Source organism: Aphelocoma coerulescens (genome assembly GCF_041296385.1).
Source record: "Aphelocoma coerulescens isolate FSJ_1873_10779 chromosome Z unlocalized genomic scaffold, UR_Acoe_1.0 ChrZ, whole genome shotgun sequence".
NCBI lineage: Eukaryota > Metazoa > Chordata > Aves > Passeriformes > Corvidae > Aphelocoma > Aphelocoma coerulescens.
In genome coordinates, this window is record NW_027184085.1 from 55,382,793 (window position 1) to 55,395,962 (window position 13,170).

Sequence of the window (13,170 nt, forward strand, 5' to 3'; positions counted from 1 at the left end):
AAAATGTTTCTTAGCTATCTAATTTCCTCTCGGTATGTATTCCAGTTCTTTGCTTGTCTTGCAGACCTTATCTGACACACGTTGCATGCATATTCACAAGGCCACCTTCCAATGGAAATTGCTTTCAGCATTCTCTGCAGTGCCAGTGTGAAGATTCTTGTTCTTAGTTTAAAAAAAGCAGCCAGAAAACCCCACAAAAACCCCAACAAACAAGCAAACAAAAACCAACAACAGCAAACCATGCCTGGATATTTAATTTTAAGCCTATTTTTAGGCTCAGAAGGTCAGAAGCAATGACATATCATTTTTATTTTTTTCAGTCTCATGACTGTCAACTGATCAAATAGTGTTTGTGTATGGACAGTGCTGGCTGTTTATCATGGTTCTTTACCTTCCCTTGGCTCACGGCTCACTGAAAGTAGAATGTGCTACTGGCAGTCAGGTTTCTCCAGTGGTGGCAAATGTTAAAAGTTAAATATTCAAAACAACAATAAGCAATGATGACCTGTCATCATCCTGACTTGCACCTGTGCTGTGAATGAATGGTTCTCTCCCTCCCAGTCTTAATTCCTGGTTTTGCACACTGAGTGTAGATTAACTGTAAATGTTAGGTTGCTGTTTTATAATAATTTACATCTGAAAGCAATTCATAATTAAAACCACATGTAACTGCTTCCATTTTTGTTGAAAAAGTTACAAATAGACCATCAGATCCATTATTTTATCATACACTGAAGGCAACAAGGGAGTTTATTCACAGAAGTACATTGGGGAGTGTCTTATGTGCATAACCCAGATCCAAAAAAGAGCAATTGATCTAAATAAAATATTCCTTTTCTAGGTGTATCCAGAAGGATTAATAGTTAAATTATATGTTCTTTTGCTGCTTGAGAGCAAAACAGTTACGTACATTTAAGGGAGGAAGCAGATGCACCTATTCTAATGCATGTAGAGTGTGCTGTTCTTTTAAATTCATATTTTCCTTCCCTTTGAAAGTGCTGTTTGTGTATTCTCAGCACAAGAACTTTGAGAATATAAGTAAGTATATACTCTTCAGTTTGTTTAGGTTATTAGAATTATCCTTATAAATATGGGAAGTACTAATAACTGATGAAGTGTCAGCGGATATAGTCATTCCTTCACAAAAATATATCAAGCCAAAGTAGATCAGTATTTCTCTAGTCCAAAAATAGCAGTCCCATCTTTGAGAAAGGGAGTGCAGAAGACAAAAATTTTAAAAACAAGCAAAAAAAAATCTACTTGCTTAATGAGAGAAAAAGAAATCTGTCTTTTAGATTAATCTAACTAGAGCAAGAAAACTTGTTTTTAGGTTAAATTCCCTTTTATTTACAAAGGACTTATATGTATAACAGTTTTAGAATAGAATGAAGTGGAAAAGTTCACATATAGTTCAAGAATGGTGAGCAAAGTGAAAACTATTTCTCTAAACAGAAAGGTCTAAAGAGAATTAATATACTTACAGATGAGTACTTACCTGCTTTCAAGGACAAAAAGATTTTTCTTTTTCATTTATCTTGAATCTATAAAACATAATTAAGAGAACAGTCTTTGTTCTGGTCAGTAAGAATGGTTGTATGTACTCCAAATTCTTTCAGATAAGAAAGCAATTTATGGAATTTTTTTTATCATTATTTCATTACTGGATCCAAATTTACATCATCTGGTCCTCGTATTTTTAAATGCGATAATTTATTTTTTCCTCCCCATTTTGACCAACATTTTGAACTACTCAGAATATTTTGCTTCAAAATGAGTAAAAACTATTTGCCACAGTACACCAAAAGCAATCCCTATAAAATAGGGTCATACTGAAGCAAAAATCAATGTCTTCTCACTTCAAAATAGAATTTGTTGCTCCAATAGATTAACATCTTTGAAAAATGCACTCTGAAGTGTGAATTTAAGCTTTTCTGCTGGTTTTCTTTTGCTTCTTGGGCAAAGTGAGGAGTATAGACCATGGCTGTTACTTCACTGCTAATAAACAGCCAGTATGCTGACTGAACTCTAGCCTTAGATACTGAAGAATGGCTTCTATTGGGAATTTACAATTCAGTCCTAAAAATTCAGATTTATAAGGTCAGTAAGAGGATATAGATAGTGTTGTGAAATTGCACAGTTAAGGGAATTAGTAGTTTTATGGAGGGAGACATGAGAAGGTTCTTTTTAATATTTTATGTGTTCTCTATTTTCCTTTTCTGTGTTTTCCCCCTTTTAATTTGTTGTCTCCATAAAAAGACTTTTCTTGCTGGCGTAGGTTTTTTCTTGAAAAGTTCAAAATCAGCTTTAGTTTTTAGTACAGCTGTTCTTGAGATAGTAAGTGATTTGCCACATCTCTTAGAAGTAGTAAATCTTGGTGTGTGTCATAATTTACACTTGTGTTCCCCAAAACAGTGATACTATACTAGTTCAGAGTTTAAGCTGATCAGTCTGGAACATTTCTGATTGAGAAAATAGAACGTGAGTCTACTTGCAGTTGTTTTTTCTCTAAACCAGATTGATATCTAGTATTTCTTTTTAAGCCTTGTTCTGTGATAAATGAAATCCACTGGCAAAATTCCTGTGGCTTTCCACAAGAGTGGTTCACTGAATTGAAGTATGTTAATTGAGAATTGAAGGCATCAGTGCAATGTGAATTGGACAAGTATCTTGGGGTATTTAGGTTTGCAAGCTTCTGGGTCAGGGGTTGTCTTTGAACTGTGTTTGCACACTGCTTAGCACAGTGCTGTCCAAGAATAACACTGACATATGTGATACTGTGGTACTAATAAATGTAGTAACTTCTAGTGAGGAGAAAAGGGAGCTAAACAGTTCTGAAGGCTAGTGGTGTTCAGATGAAGGTGATGCCTTCATGTGTTGATACAGCAGTTTAAGCCTGTTCAGTTTTGATGGATGCTGGCTGTGCTGACAGCTTGTGCTGAGAACACTGCCCAGGCAGGAATTACACTCTGCTAGCTGACTTGTTTTCCCTGTGTACTCCCTGCCTCAAGTGGAGAAGCCTGAGGCAAGAGCCTCTGTTGTCTCACTTGCAAAGGGGAATATATATGTTCATTTCAGTTTGGTGGTGGGACCTCCAAGCCCCCTATCTGGTAGGGTGAGTGAAGTTGTGCTCCTGCCGGGTGTGTGCAGGCACCACGCTCAGCACTGCGCTGCAGTCTCACCTCAGGCTGGGTTGGAACAGCCTGGCACTGAACATTAAGTCTCTGTACTGTACTTTGTGTACGGTGCTTGTGACACAGGGCTTAAGTGTATCTTCTGTTGCCAAGCTTGACAGCAAAAGAGACCAGTCCCTAATTACTGGGAAGGTGCAGTGAAGGTAAAAAGTACTCCAAATGTTGCAGAGTAGCAGGTACCTGAATAGGACAAGAGCACACAGAAACAGAGGATGTCAGTGCCATGGGGCTACAACCTGGTTTGAAACCTGGTGCAGAATCTGTGGGAGCTGGCGGGCTTGCATTAGCTTAAAATGAGCCTTGGGTATGAACTGAAGTTTCAGTATCAGGAATTGTATACAGGCCTGAAAATAGGTTTTGCAATGCCTTTTTTTTGGGGGGGGGGGGGGGGGGGTGTGAGGGGGGTGCTTTTAAAAGTTTTATTTATTCCGTGAATTAACTAAATATTTACTAATAACTTTGACTTGCAAAAGACTACTGAACAGGTGAAAAAAGCAGTAAAAAACAGTGTATGCTGTCTTTAAAATAACAAAACATTGTAATACGTAAACAAGAATTATCAAATCTGTAACTGCTGAACAGAAGATTTTTATTAATATTCATGTTAATGTATTCTTCTATAACAAACATGGTCAGCTGGATGTGTAAACAAAGTATTCAGTTAATATAAAGTGAATGGGATTTATATTGTGGGTATGACCGACTTCAAGATTTTGTGTTCCAGGCATAGGAGTGCAATGATACATTGTTCACCAGTGCTTATTTTGTTTGATGACATTATAAAGTAGGCCATTGATCATATTAAAAATATCTTGATACTTAGAAACTTGAGCAGATACAAATGTAGTTTCATAGCATTTGTTTTGCCTCCTTTGACTGGCTGCATTAAAAATATCTTGAGCTGTAGGCAGCTTTGGAGTACGAGGCAGAAAGATTTTAAAAACTTGGGATTTGAAAGTTGTGTGTAAGACTGAATAAATGAAGTCTTTTTTTTTCAAAGATCGGAATGTTCTATAAGGCTGGAATACTAAAGCCTGGCTTTTCCACAAGCAGCTCTGCAATCCAAGGGCTTTCATTTATTACACCTGTGCTTAAATTTCCTTGCATGTAGTGCTGTGATCCCTCTTTTGCAGCAGGTTATTCGTGCATCTTCAACAGGGGCAAAGACACTCTACAAGCAAGGTATATGCAGCTTGAGAGTGCAAAGCAATTTTTACTTACTAGTAGGTAATACACCCAAAAGCTAAGCTGGAATTTAGTGGACTACTAGACTAGAGATTTGGACACTAGCCCAGTAAGACACCAAAAGAGACTTTGCTGGCCATGAAAGAGTGAGCTAGGCAGTGAAGCTCTGTTCTCCACAGCTCTGTAGGTGCTGCTGCATTCCCACCTCTTGCCATGATTCTGTGGTATTTTCTCTGGATATGTTTTCTCCAGATATGGATGGATGATCCTCCCAGCCTGCAGTGAGAACAACCAGCTTGACTGGCCCTCTGTTTTTTGGTTTTTTTCCTTTAGGACTTTAGCTTTCTACACTGGGAATGACCTCAAATCCTTGAGCTATGGACCATACCTCTCAAGAAGAGGGGATATAGTTCCTTCTATTTAAAGCAAAAATTATTGATTATTACCCAAGGCATTGCTAACTCATGCATATCCATTTTGGAATATGATGAAACACTTGCATCTTGCTGCTTGAGCACAGTACCTGAAGTTTGATTTTGTTTCATCCTTGTGTCTTTGGTTGGTGTGTATCTTTCGTAGGAAACACCCAACATCAGACTAGGAAAGATTTACAGGGCACAGTTTCAAAGTAATGAGCTTCTGGTCATTGCGCAGTAGAGCAAACAGTTAAACACAAATGTGACTAAAAGTCTTTAACAGTTTGGGACTCAGCTATCAAAAGCTAAATGGTTCAACCTGTAACCTGCTGATCTCATGAGTTGTTAGCTTCTGCCATGAAAATCTAAGTTCAGGAAGGGGTGCTGGTTGAATAACTCTTGCTAAATTATTTAGGAGTTAACAGTTCTGTGGTATGAAACTGTCTTTTTTTAATAAGACTTTAACGAGTGCCTAATTATTATCTGTAAAATCTATTATCTTTTTAATAAACACAGGAGACACTTAGCAGGAGTACTTTGTCTTAGTGTCACAGAAAGAACCATGAGCCAGTCTGTGTCTCAGGTGTCCCATATGGTCTCGATATTTTTTTAATGGAACAAAGCATCAAGAGTCAAAATACATTGTTTCCTCGGCTGCTGTAAAAAAGTTAAAAAGAAGAGTTTTATGTAGAAAGAAGAAACAATATTTTAGTCCCATTGCAACTTAATGCTGATTGAGGGGAGAAGAGGATTTTGTCTGAGCATGTTTTCCTTTTTCGCTGTCACCTCTCTAGTACATATAGGGTGGATGTAAGACATGAGTTCTAAAAGGGAGAAGCTGCTCCCTTGGTCAGCTCTGGCAAAAAGTACGGCCAAGCTTGGAAAGTATTTTGGCTATAATTGGTTGTGTCAGCAGGGTCAGTTGCTTTGTTTTCAATTCAGTAGTTGTCTGCAGTGCACCTGAGGGAGAAACTTGGCCGTGGGTTTGTAGCACATGGCACACCAACTGCTGGGCCTGCAGTGGGGTGGGAGAATGTGGAGTTTACTCTGGTGTAGGTGCTGTTTGAAGTGCAACCATCAAGCTTCAGGCTTGCTTTCAGTAGCTAATTTCATGATGACTTTAATCTTTATTCCATGTCCTTCAGTCACTGCATTCTCTGTTGTTATTGAATAACCTGAATTTACCAGTTTGTAGACACTCGAGTTTAATTGGCTTGACCTGAGAATTGTCCAGAAGATATATATATGACCTTAGTGTCAGTTCAGGAACTGGACTACACATTTTTGGGCAGGCAGTAGTACATGTGGAAAACAACTCTGCAAAGTATTTACATTAAGTAATAGCCTTGTAATAAAAACAATGTATCTTCACTGAATTTGAGAAAGAAGAGACTTGGTGTTCTAATTCCTTGAGTTAAAGGTGACCTCTTATTATTTTATACTAAAAAGAATGCAGTAGATGTAATTGGCAAAGCTGCTCACAATCTGAAATCAGAGATACAACATTCCCTGAAACTGAACAGAGATTTCAGATCAAGTGTTCATGCCCAAATGTCTTTTCTTTTTAACTCTGTTTTTAATCATTCATCGTTTCACAAAATCATGATACACCTTCAGACTAATGAGCTTCTAAAATTGTAACCCTGACTGTTAAAACTTTGATGTTAAATTGCAGTCTTTTGCAGTAGATTCTTTCCAAGGTGTTCAAAGGCAAATTATATGTTACATTTAGTTAATTGAACACCAAAGATGCTTGTCAGCTCTCAGTAATACCTTCTGCATCAATTTTCTTCCTTTCCCAAGCCTACAAGGATTTAACAAAAAATGTGCATGATAATTCTTGGTAATCCTGCTTTTAGAGTGGTATTTGTTCCTTGCAAGCAGATCAGATCAGTTGCCTTGCTTGTTCCTTGTGTGCTGGGAGGCAGAAGACCTGCTGACGCAGTCCGTGTACCTCAGCAGGACACTGGTGTCCTTCAGTGAGTGTATTTCAGTGATGTTGTGGAGTAAGATTTCTCTTGATTTTTAGAAAATGAGATCCAGCACAGATAATAGACCAAGAAGCAGATGCTGTGTCCTGTGATCTAGTGTCTGCAGGAGACACAACAATCTGTACCAGGAACTACACATTCTATCAGTTTATTTTCACTTCTTTCCAAAGGAAATTTAAAATTTAGACTAGAATAATGTTAGCATGGTTTTAGTAGGATCAACCCTAGCACTCTTCTGTTATTGAGGTAGTGGCAGTAGCATTTTTAATAGTATAGAACACTGGAGTGAAGGTTTTATTATACCAACAAAAGTATGCTAAATATATACAAACAATTTGTGAAGCCACAAAAGCAATAAACAGTGCAATTTTGTTTTAGAGGCAAATTGCATTATTTAATTACATAGAAGTATTCTGCTTGTTGAAAATAGCATGAGCTAGAGAATCCAACTTACAATTCTGTTGTGACCTTGACCAAAGTCATTTAAGCTATTTGTGTCTATGTCATGCAGAGAATTATGTTTACTGTTATTGTTTGGTGTGATGTCCTTATTCTGAATAACAAAATTTATTTGAACTTAATGAGCAAAGGATTCTACTATAGTGTGATTGCAGTAATGATGTTTTATCTTGTTTCAAATTATTGCACAGGTAGAGATGCAATCTAGAAATACTCATTCTGAGAAATGAGGTGAGAGATATGAAAATAGAGGAAATGTTGTTAATTCTGCATGCTTGCATTTTTCTTTCTCATTGTTTTGGGAAAGGTATTCAGAATACATGAGCCATTCCCTGCTGAAGTCTTTGTGGCTGTACCACAGCTCCACACATAAGTCTCTAGTCAGGACTTCAGAATCTGGAGGACAAATTGACTGAAGCTGTACATTCTGGAAAAGAAAGACTATAGATCTCTTGCATTTTCCAAGGATCTTTAATCCATGTAGTTGGACTTCTTTCTCCTCTACCCCTTTAGGGGAGGCATGACTGACTTTCTGGAACTCAGAGGATGCAATCTAGAGAAAATCAAGGGGTTTTTCTTTTAAATATGATTGTTTTTCCTTTAGTCACATCATTTTCTGAGTTCTCCAAAAGGTTACACTCAAATGTAGTTGAACTCTTAAAGGAAAATTTTTCTGTGTATACATCTATCTATATATCTATCTGTCTATCTATCTGTCTGTCTATCTATCTATCTTATCTATCTATCTATCTATCATCTATCTATCTATCTATCTACAACATTTGCTTGTTTATAAATTTTTATAATTAAAGTTTTGTAGCTCAGAGATAATGCTTAGGTATAAAGGGCCCATACTCTACTTAAATGAGACGAACATTTACAGTTCAGTGTCTAGTTTTACTCTTTCTTTTCGAAACCAAACATGCTGAAACCAGGCTGCTGTTCCCATTGTGTACATCCTTAGTTAAGCATGACCCCTGATTATGTGCTTGCCTGTCTAAATCTTAACCAAGGAACTGAGTTGAAGCATGAAAGTCACATAGATAACTCACCTATCTGCTCTATGATTCACATAGAATTTGCCAGTAGTCTAAACAATAGGCATTAGATAACTTCAGGTTTATTAAAGGACTTTTCCAACTTGTTCTACATATAGACTGTAAGACACATGCTTCTAGTGTAGATAGTGCAAAAGGTAAGTTCTGTTGCCACGCCATCCAGAGTACTCCCCTCCATTAAAAACAGAGTGAAAATATGTAACAGGGTTTTTTTTCTGAAAATGTCATCTGCTCAAGTTCCTTCAGAGCACAGAATTTCATTATTTCTTCAGTGTTTCATTGAAATCAGTCAAAATGCAGTCAGAAAATCTTGAATGAGGGCCAAGATATCAGACAACAAAATGGTTTTGGTAAAAAAAAAATTATCAGTAGAAAGGATTCTGTCCTGTTCACGGTCTTTAGAGAAAATAGTACAAGTTCCTTTGTTTTTGGTAAATGTTTGTCATTAATATGAGAAGATCCCTACAAAAGTTAGCTGTCCTGAAAGCAAATGGCACACAAACTGAAAACGCCAAATTATCACAAGCGAAAAACTGATTTTACTCTTTTTAATGACAAAAGGGTGGAGAAAAGTACAAGGTTCAGACTTCATATAATCTCACATTCACAGTATTACAGAATTTGGTGACAATATATCAAGGCATTTTGGACAATGTCATTTTGACAATGTCTAAAATGGAGCAAAGAAAACCATAATTGCATCTAGCATATTTAATATATTTTGGTGAAGGTCTCCTAAGCCTTTTCTTTTTGGTTACATTTAGGTGGGCAACACATCTGTCTTCAAATGTGACACTGCAGAGGTCTGTATAAGCAAATGAGGATGATGTTCCTTTATTCCCATCGCCAGAGTAAAGTACTACATGTAGCTGTATTACATTTTTTCTAGCCTGTATGAATTTAAGGTATTCTCTCCACTTGCATTTGCCTTGAGAACCTTGTGGCAGAAGTCCGTCCTGTAGCTGGTCCATGTAAACTCACTCCTCTGTAAGACGTACGGTAACAGAGTCACAAGAATGTCTTCTGTGTAGATAACCTTTCTCAATCCCTGTAAATTAACATCTCTACATTAATCACAAAAATTTACTCCAAAGTATTCTTCTAGCCTTCTGATTGGTTTGATGAAGAGAACAATAATTAAAAAGGGGTAACCCTGGGTTTTTTTCTTAAGTATTGACAGTCTCGTGCTGAAGTTTCATACATAAAAAGTAAGTGGAAAATATTTATGTTACAAGTTCTTTCTTTGTTTCATTCCCCGTATAGCAATATATAGTTACATTTTTAGACTTTATGTTTCATAACATTAAATGTAGTCCCCAGTACTTCACTAAGTAACTGTTAGTGGGATCTGGTACAACTTTCAGCTGACTCTCAAAAGTACACAGACTTCGGGTTTGGAATTGGCTTTAGAAATACTCAGTAAAATCTGTTTCCTTTCAAGCAGTGTAACTTATGGAAGCTAAACTGTAAATACAGTCTTTCCTTTTTATAAAAGAAATGAAAATATAATCAACAATAAGTTCAATTTGGCTGATTTAAGTTAAGCATATAGCTCCAGCAGTGTTCCCAATACAGAATGTTAAACTGGTCCCCAATTCTGAGGAACTCAATAAAACTTGCACAGACTGCAGCTTTCTGCTCTGATCCAAACTCAGTAAATTCTGTCTAGATTTTAAAAAAAAATGTTTACTTGTAAGGTGCTGTCCTATCTAAACCAGTTTTATTCTCCAATTTATCCAGAACATACATTTTGATGAGTCCAGTATTTTGTTTTTCAGTTCTAAAGGAAAGGGAATTGTCATAGGCATTTTACTTTTATTTTATTCTGTTTTGTTTTATTTTATTTTATTTTATTTTAGTCATCTGTTCCCAATGTCCATTACATTAGAGAACTTGCTTATGTTGGTAAAATTGCTGGTATCCTAATGAAATTTGGACAAAAAATGCCAAACCAGCAGGCTTTATGACCGTGAGCATGTACTTCATTCCTTTTTATAGAAGGCAGTACATCAGCTACAGAACTAGTAAATTTTGTGATGATAAATGAAATTAGTTCCGTAAGAGAAAAATACCTGCAGAGTGCTCCGTTTGTCAGAAAGTCTTCTTGAAGAATTCAGCATAATCTTTGCTCTATAATTTCACCTCCTCCTGTCTTCTCCCCGCATAATAGGCTAACTTCTACCTAGTTCTGCCGTTTTATATCAGAAAAATAAAGGTAGGTTTCATTTAAAGTGTATCATGATAAATTCTATTTCTACTTTCTAAAACTTTTATTTCTAAAGTTTTTCTTCAGAAAACTGCTTCTGAATCTTTAGATATCAGTTGATTCAGATAATCTCAATTTAAAAAAAAATATTTCCTCCTTCTGAGAGGGGCTTAGGTATAAAATAGTAACGGGATATCTCCAGAGGAAATGCAAAGTGCAAGATAAGGGAAAATTTTAGAAGGGTTAGAATTAGTTGCCAGTGAATATAATGAATGATTCACAGTAGAGCTCATTAAGAAACTCTTTGAATTTGAATGATTCATGTTTCTATCATAACACAGCTTTAGCCAGTGCTGTTGCAGACCTCAAAAACTTAAAGCAAATTTTAAAAATAAAATTCCTTCTTATTGTATTGACAGATTTTAAAAATTAGACTGTGTAAAAAATAATGGCTGCAGAAAGGAAATATGCATGCATTTCTTATTTTAAAAGATAAAAAACTAAGAGAAACAGGAGTTTTCCTTCAAGCTTACTGATGTCACTCCAGTTTCCTTCTTTTGTTTTCATATATTTAATATCACATTAACAGCATATTTATAGTAGCTTCTTTTACAGAACAACTTCTAATAAAGATAATATACAGAACTACAGAAGGAGCAGCTCTTGGATATTTCAGATTTTATTTCTAATAGTTAGTGTGTTTGCAGTCACTGTCCTTTCTGGATTATTTGTTGAATTTTGCTTTCAAAGCAGAGTTAATGTTTGTTCAAAGTGTGGTTTGTAAAGGATTTTAACAGACATACTCCTTTTTTCAGCTCCTGTCCTAACCCTTTCAGACAACATGTCTCTCCACTGGATTAAAGAGTCATTTTTAATTTAATTTTTAATTCAAGCTTCAAAAACATATTCTGAGATACTTTGACAGCCTATATCCTAACAGGTAGAACAGGGACACGAAGATGCTGGTGTGAATCAGCTTTGTGCTTGAGAAGAGCCTGACCACAAGTTCACTCCCCATGGTCAGTGCTCTCCTCACTAAGCTGCTAAACTAACAAAGGAGTATCAACTGCTCATTTGTCCTGTGCTTTTTGGAAAGCCTGAAGTATTGCTTGTTCACTAAGAATTTTTTCTGTGTTGCTTCGTTGTATGGATACTGATGCGTTTGAGAGGCTGTTTTGCTTCTTCGGGACATGCCTCTTCTGGCAAAATGAAAAATTTTGGTGCTATGCAATTTTTGGATGTCTAATTTAAGAGAATTATTTTTAAACATGTGAGTCATTATAGAGGAGTTTGAGTTCATTGGGTTTTAGCCAGAGCTTTGGGCATACAGGCTAATCAAACTGTGAAGTTGGGAGCTGAGAGCTCAGAAGGTGAAGACCACCAAAATAATCATCAGCTGTATCAAAAACCTTAACTTCATTGAAAGAGTCTGTCAGAGAGCTGTGAAAAATTAAAACATGATATTTCATTTCCAAAAACATGAGGCTAAAAATGGTATGCCAATAAGGTGTTTCATGCTGTGAGCAGTTGTGGTTTGCAGTGGAAAAGGTACTAGTATGTTTTTAGCGAAGACCAAAATGTGACATATGATCATGGAATTGTGGAGCACATTTTAATACATGTGCCAAAGTCCGTGAATAAGCATCCTTATTCGTAACATACTGTTTTGGTGCTGATTACTACTCCTGATCCAGCAACTAATACCAACCATTAGAGCCTGATTTTGCCTCTTAGCGCTTGAGCTATAATGAAGCGTGCTTAGTTTTCTGCAGAGTCTGGGTGTGTGTATATAGGAGCCGGGAAAGGCTAGGGAGTTGAGTTTTTAAAATACAAAGGCATTCCTTTGAAATGTGCAAACTTTTTTTATTGGTGACAGAATATTACCAAATGTAAAGAAACAGAGCTGAGAAAAGCTGAATTCCTGAGCATGCTCTAAAATGTGACGAAGATAGATCTTTCTGAAAAAGATGGTCTGAACGCAATAAAATGTGTTCGTCCAAATACTTAAGATAAAGCAAAATTTTTCACAAAGAACAATTAATGTAAGTTTTTTTTAAATTACAAGAATCAGTCATGGAACCTTTGTAACAGCTGCTACTGTTAGTCCCAGCTTTCACCTCGGAGTGACACAAAGGTGCTTCTACTTGCCATACTTTCTGTTCTGTTGGGCACATTTTATTAAAATGAGCCATGTTTAGGCATGGTGAACCTGATTGTTTTTCAAAACAGTCAGATTATGTGTTTAAAATACACGTCTGTAGGCAAAGCTCAGTCAGGTCTCTAGGAGTTAAGGGTTTGTTTAGGACTTTTTGTACAGCCTTCCAAGAGCTTTAGGAATATTCATTATTCTGCTGAGTCACAACAAGTCACAACTTCAGTTATGCCTCTGCATGAACAAAATAGCTTGAAAGTGCTGAAAAGAACACAGTGGGAGTAAGAATACTTACTGTACTGTGGGATAAGTACCAAAACTGGGGCTTGAGGAGAGGTGGGTGTGTTCCTTAATTGAGGCGAGAAAAATTTCTCCTTAAACTCTCTGAAAACTTTGATAAGACACATTATTGTTTTCATATAGTCTAAGATCTTCTGAAGCAGTAGTTACCACTTTATTCTCAGGATTACTTTTTGGTATGTTGATACGGAACTCTCCTGTCTTTACTTCTG

General features: G+C 36.5%; 1 protein-coding gene across 5 annotated transcripts in view; it reads left to right on the forward strand.

The window, feature by feature from the left end:
* Positions 1-13,170, forward strand: part of KCNN2 (potassium calcium-activated channel subfamily N member 2) — a 71,446-nt gene that overhangs the window by 26,364 nt on the left and 31,912 nt on the right. The window contains exon 1 of one of the 5 annotated variants that reach the window (XM_069001633.1): positions 3,309-3,334. The exons of 1 other annotated variant lie outside the window; for it this stretch is intronic. Coding sequence is in view for 2 of the 4 variants with exons in the window: in XM_069001631.1 (XP_068857732.1) it covers positions 3,351-3,367 (17 nt within the window). In the remaining 2 variants the exon portion in view is untranslated. 3 more of the 5 variants (XM_069001631.1, XM_069001632.1, XM_069001634.1) reach the window with 3 other exon arrangements.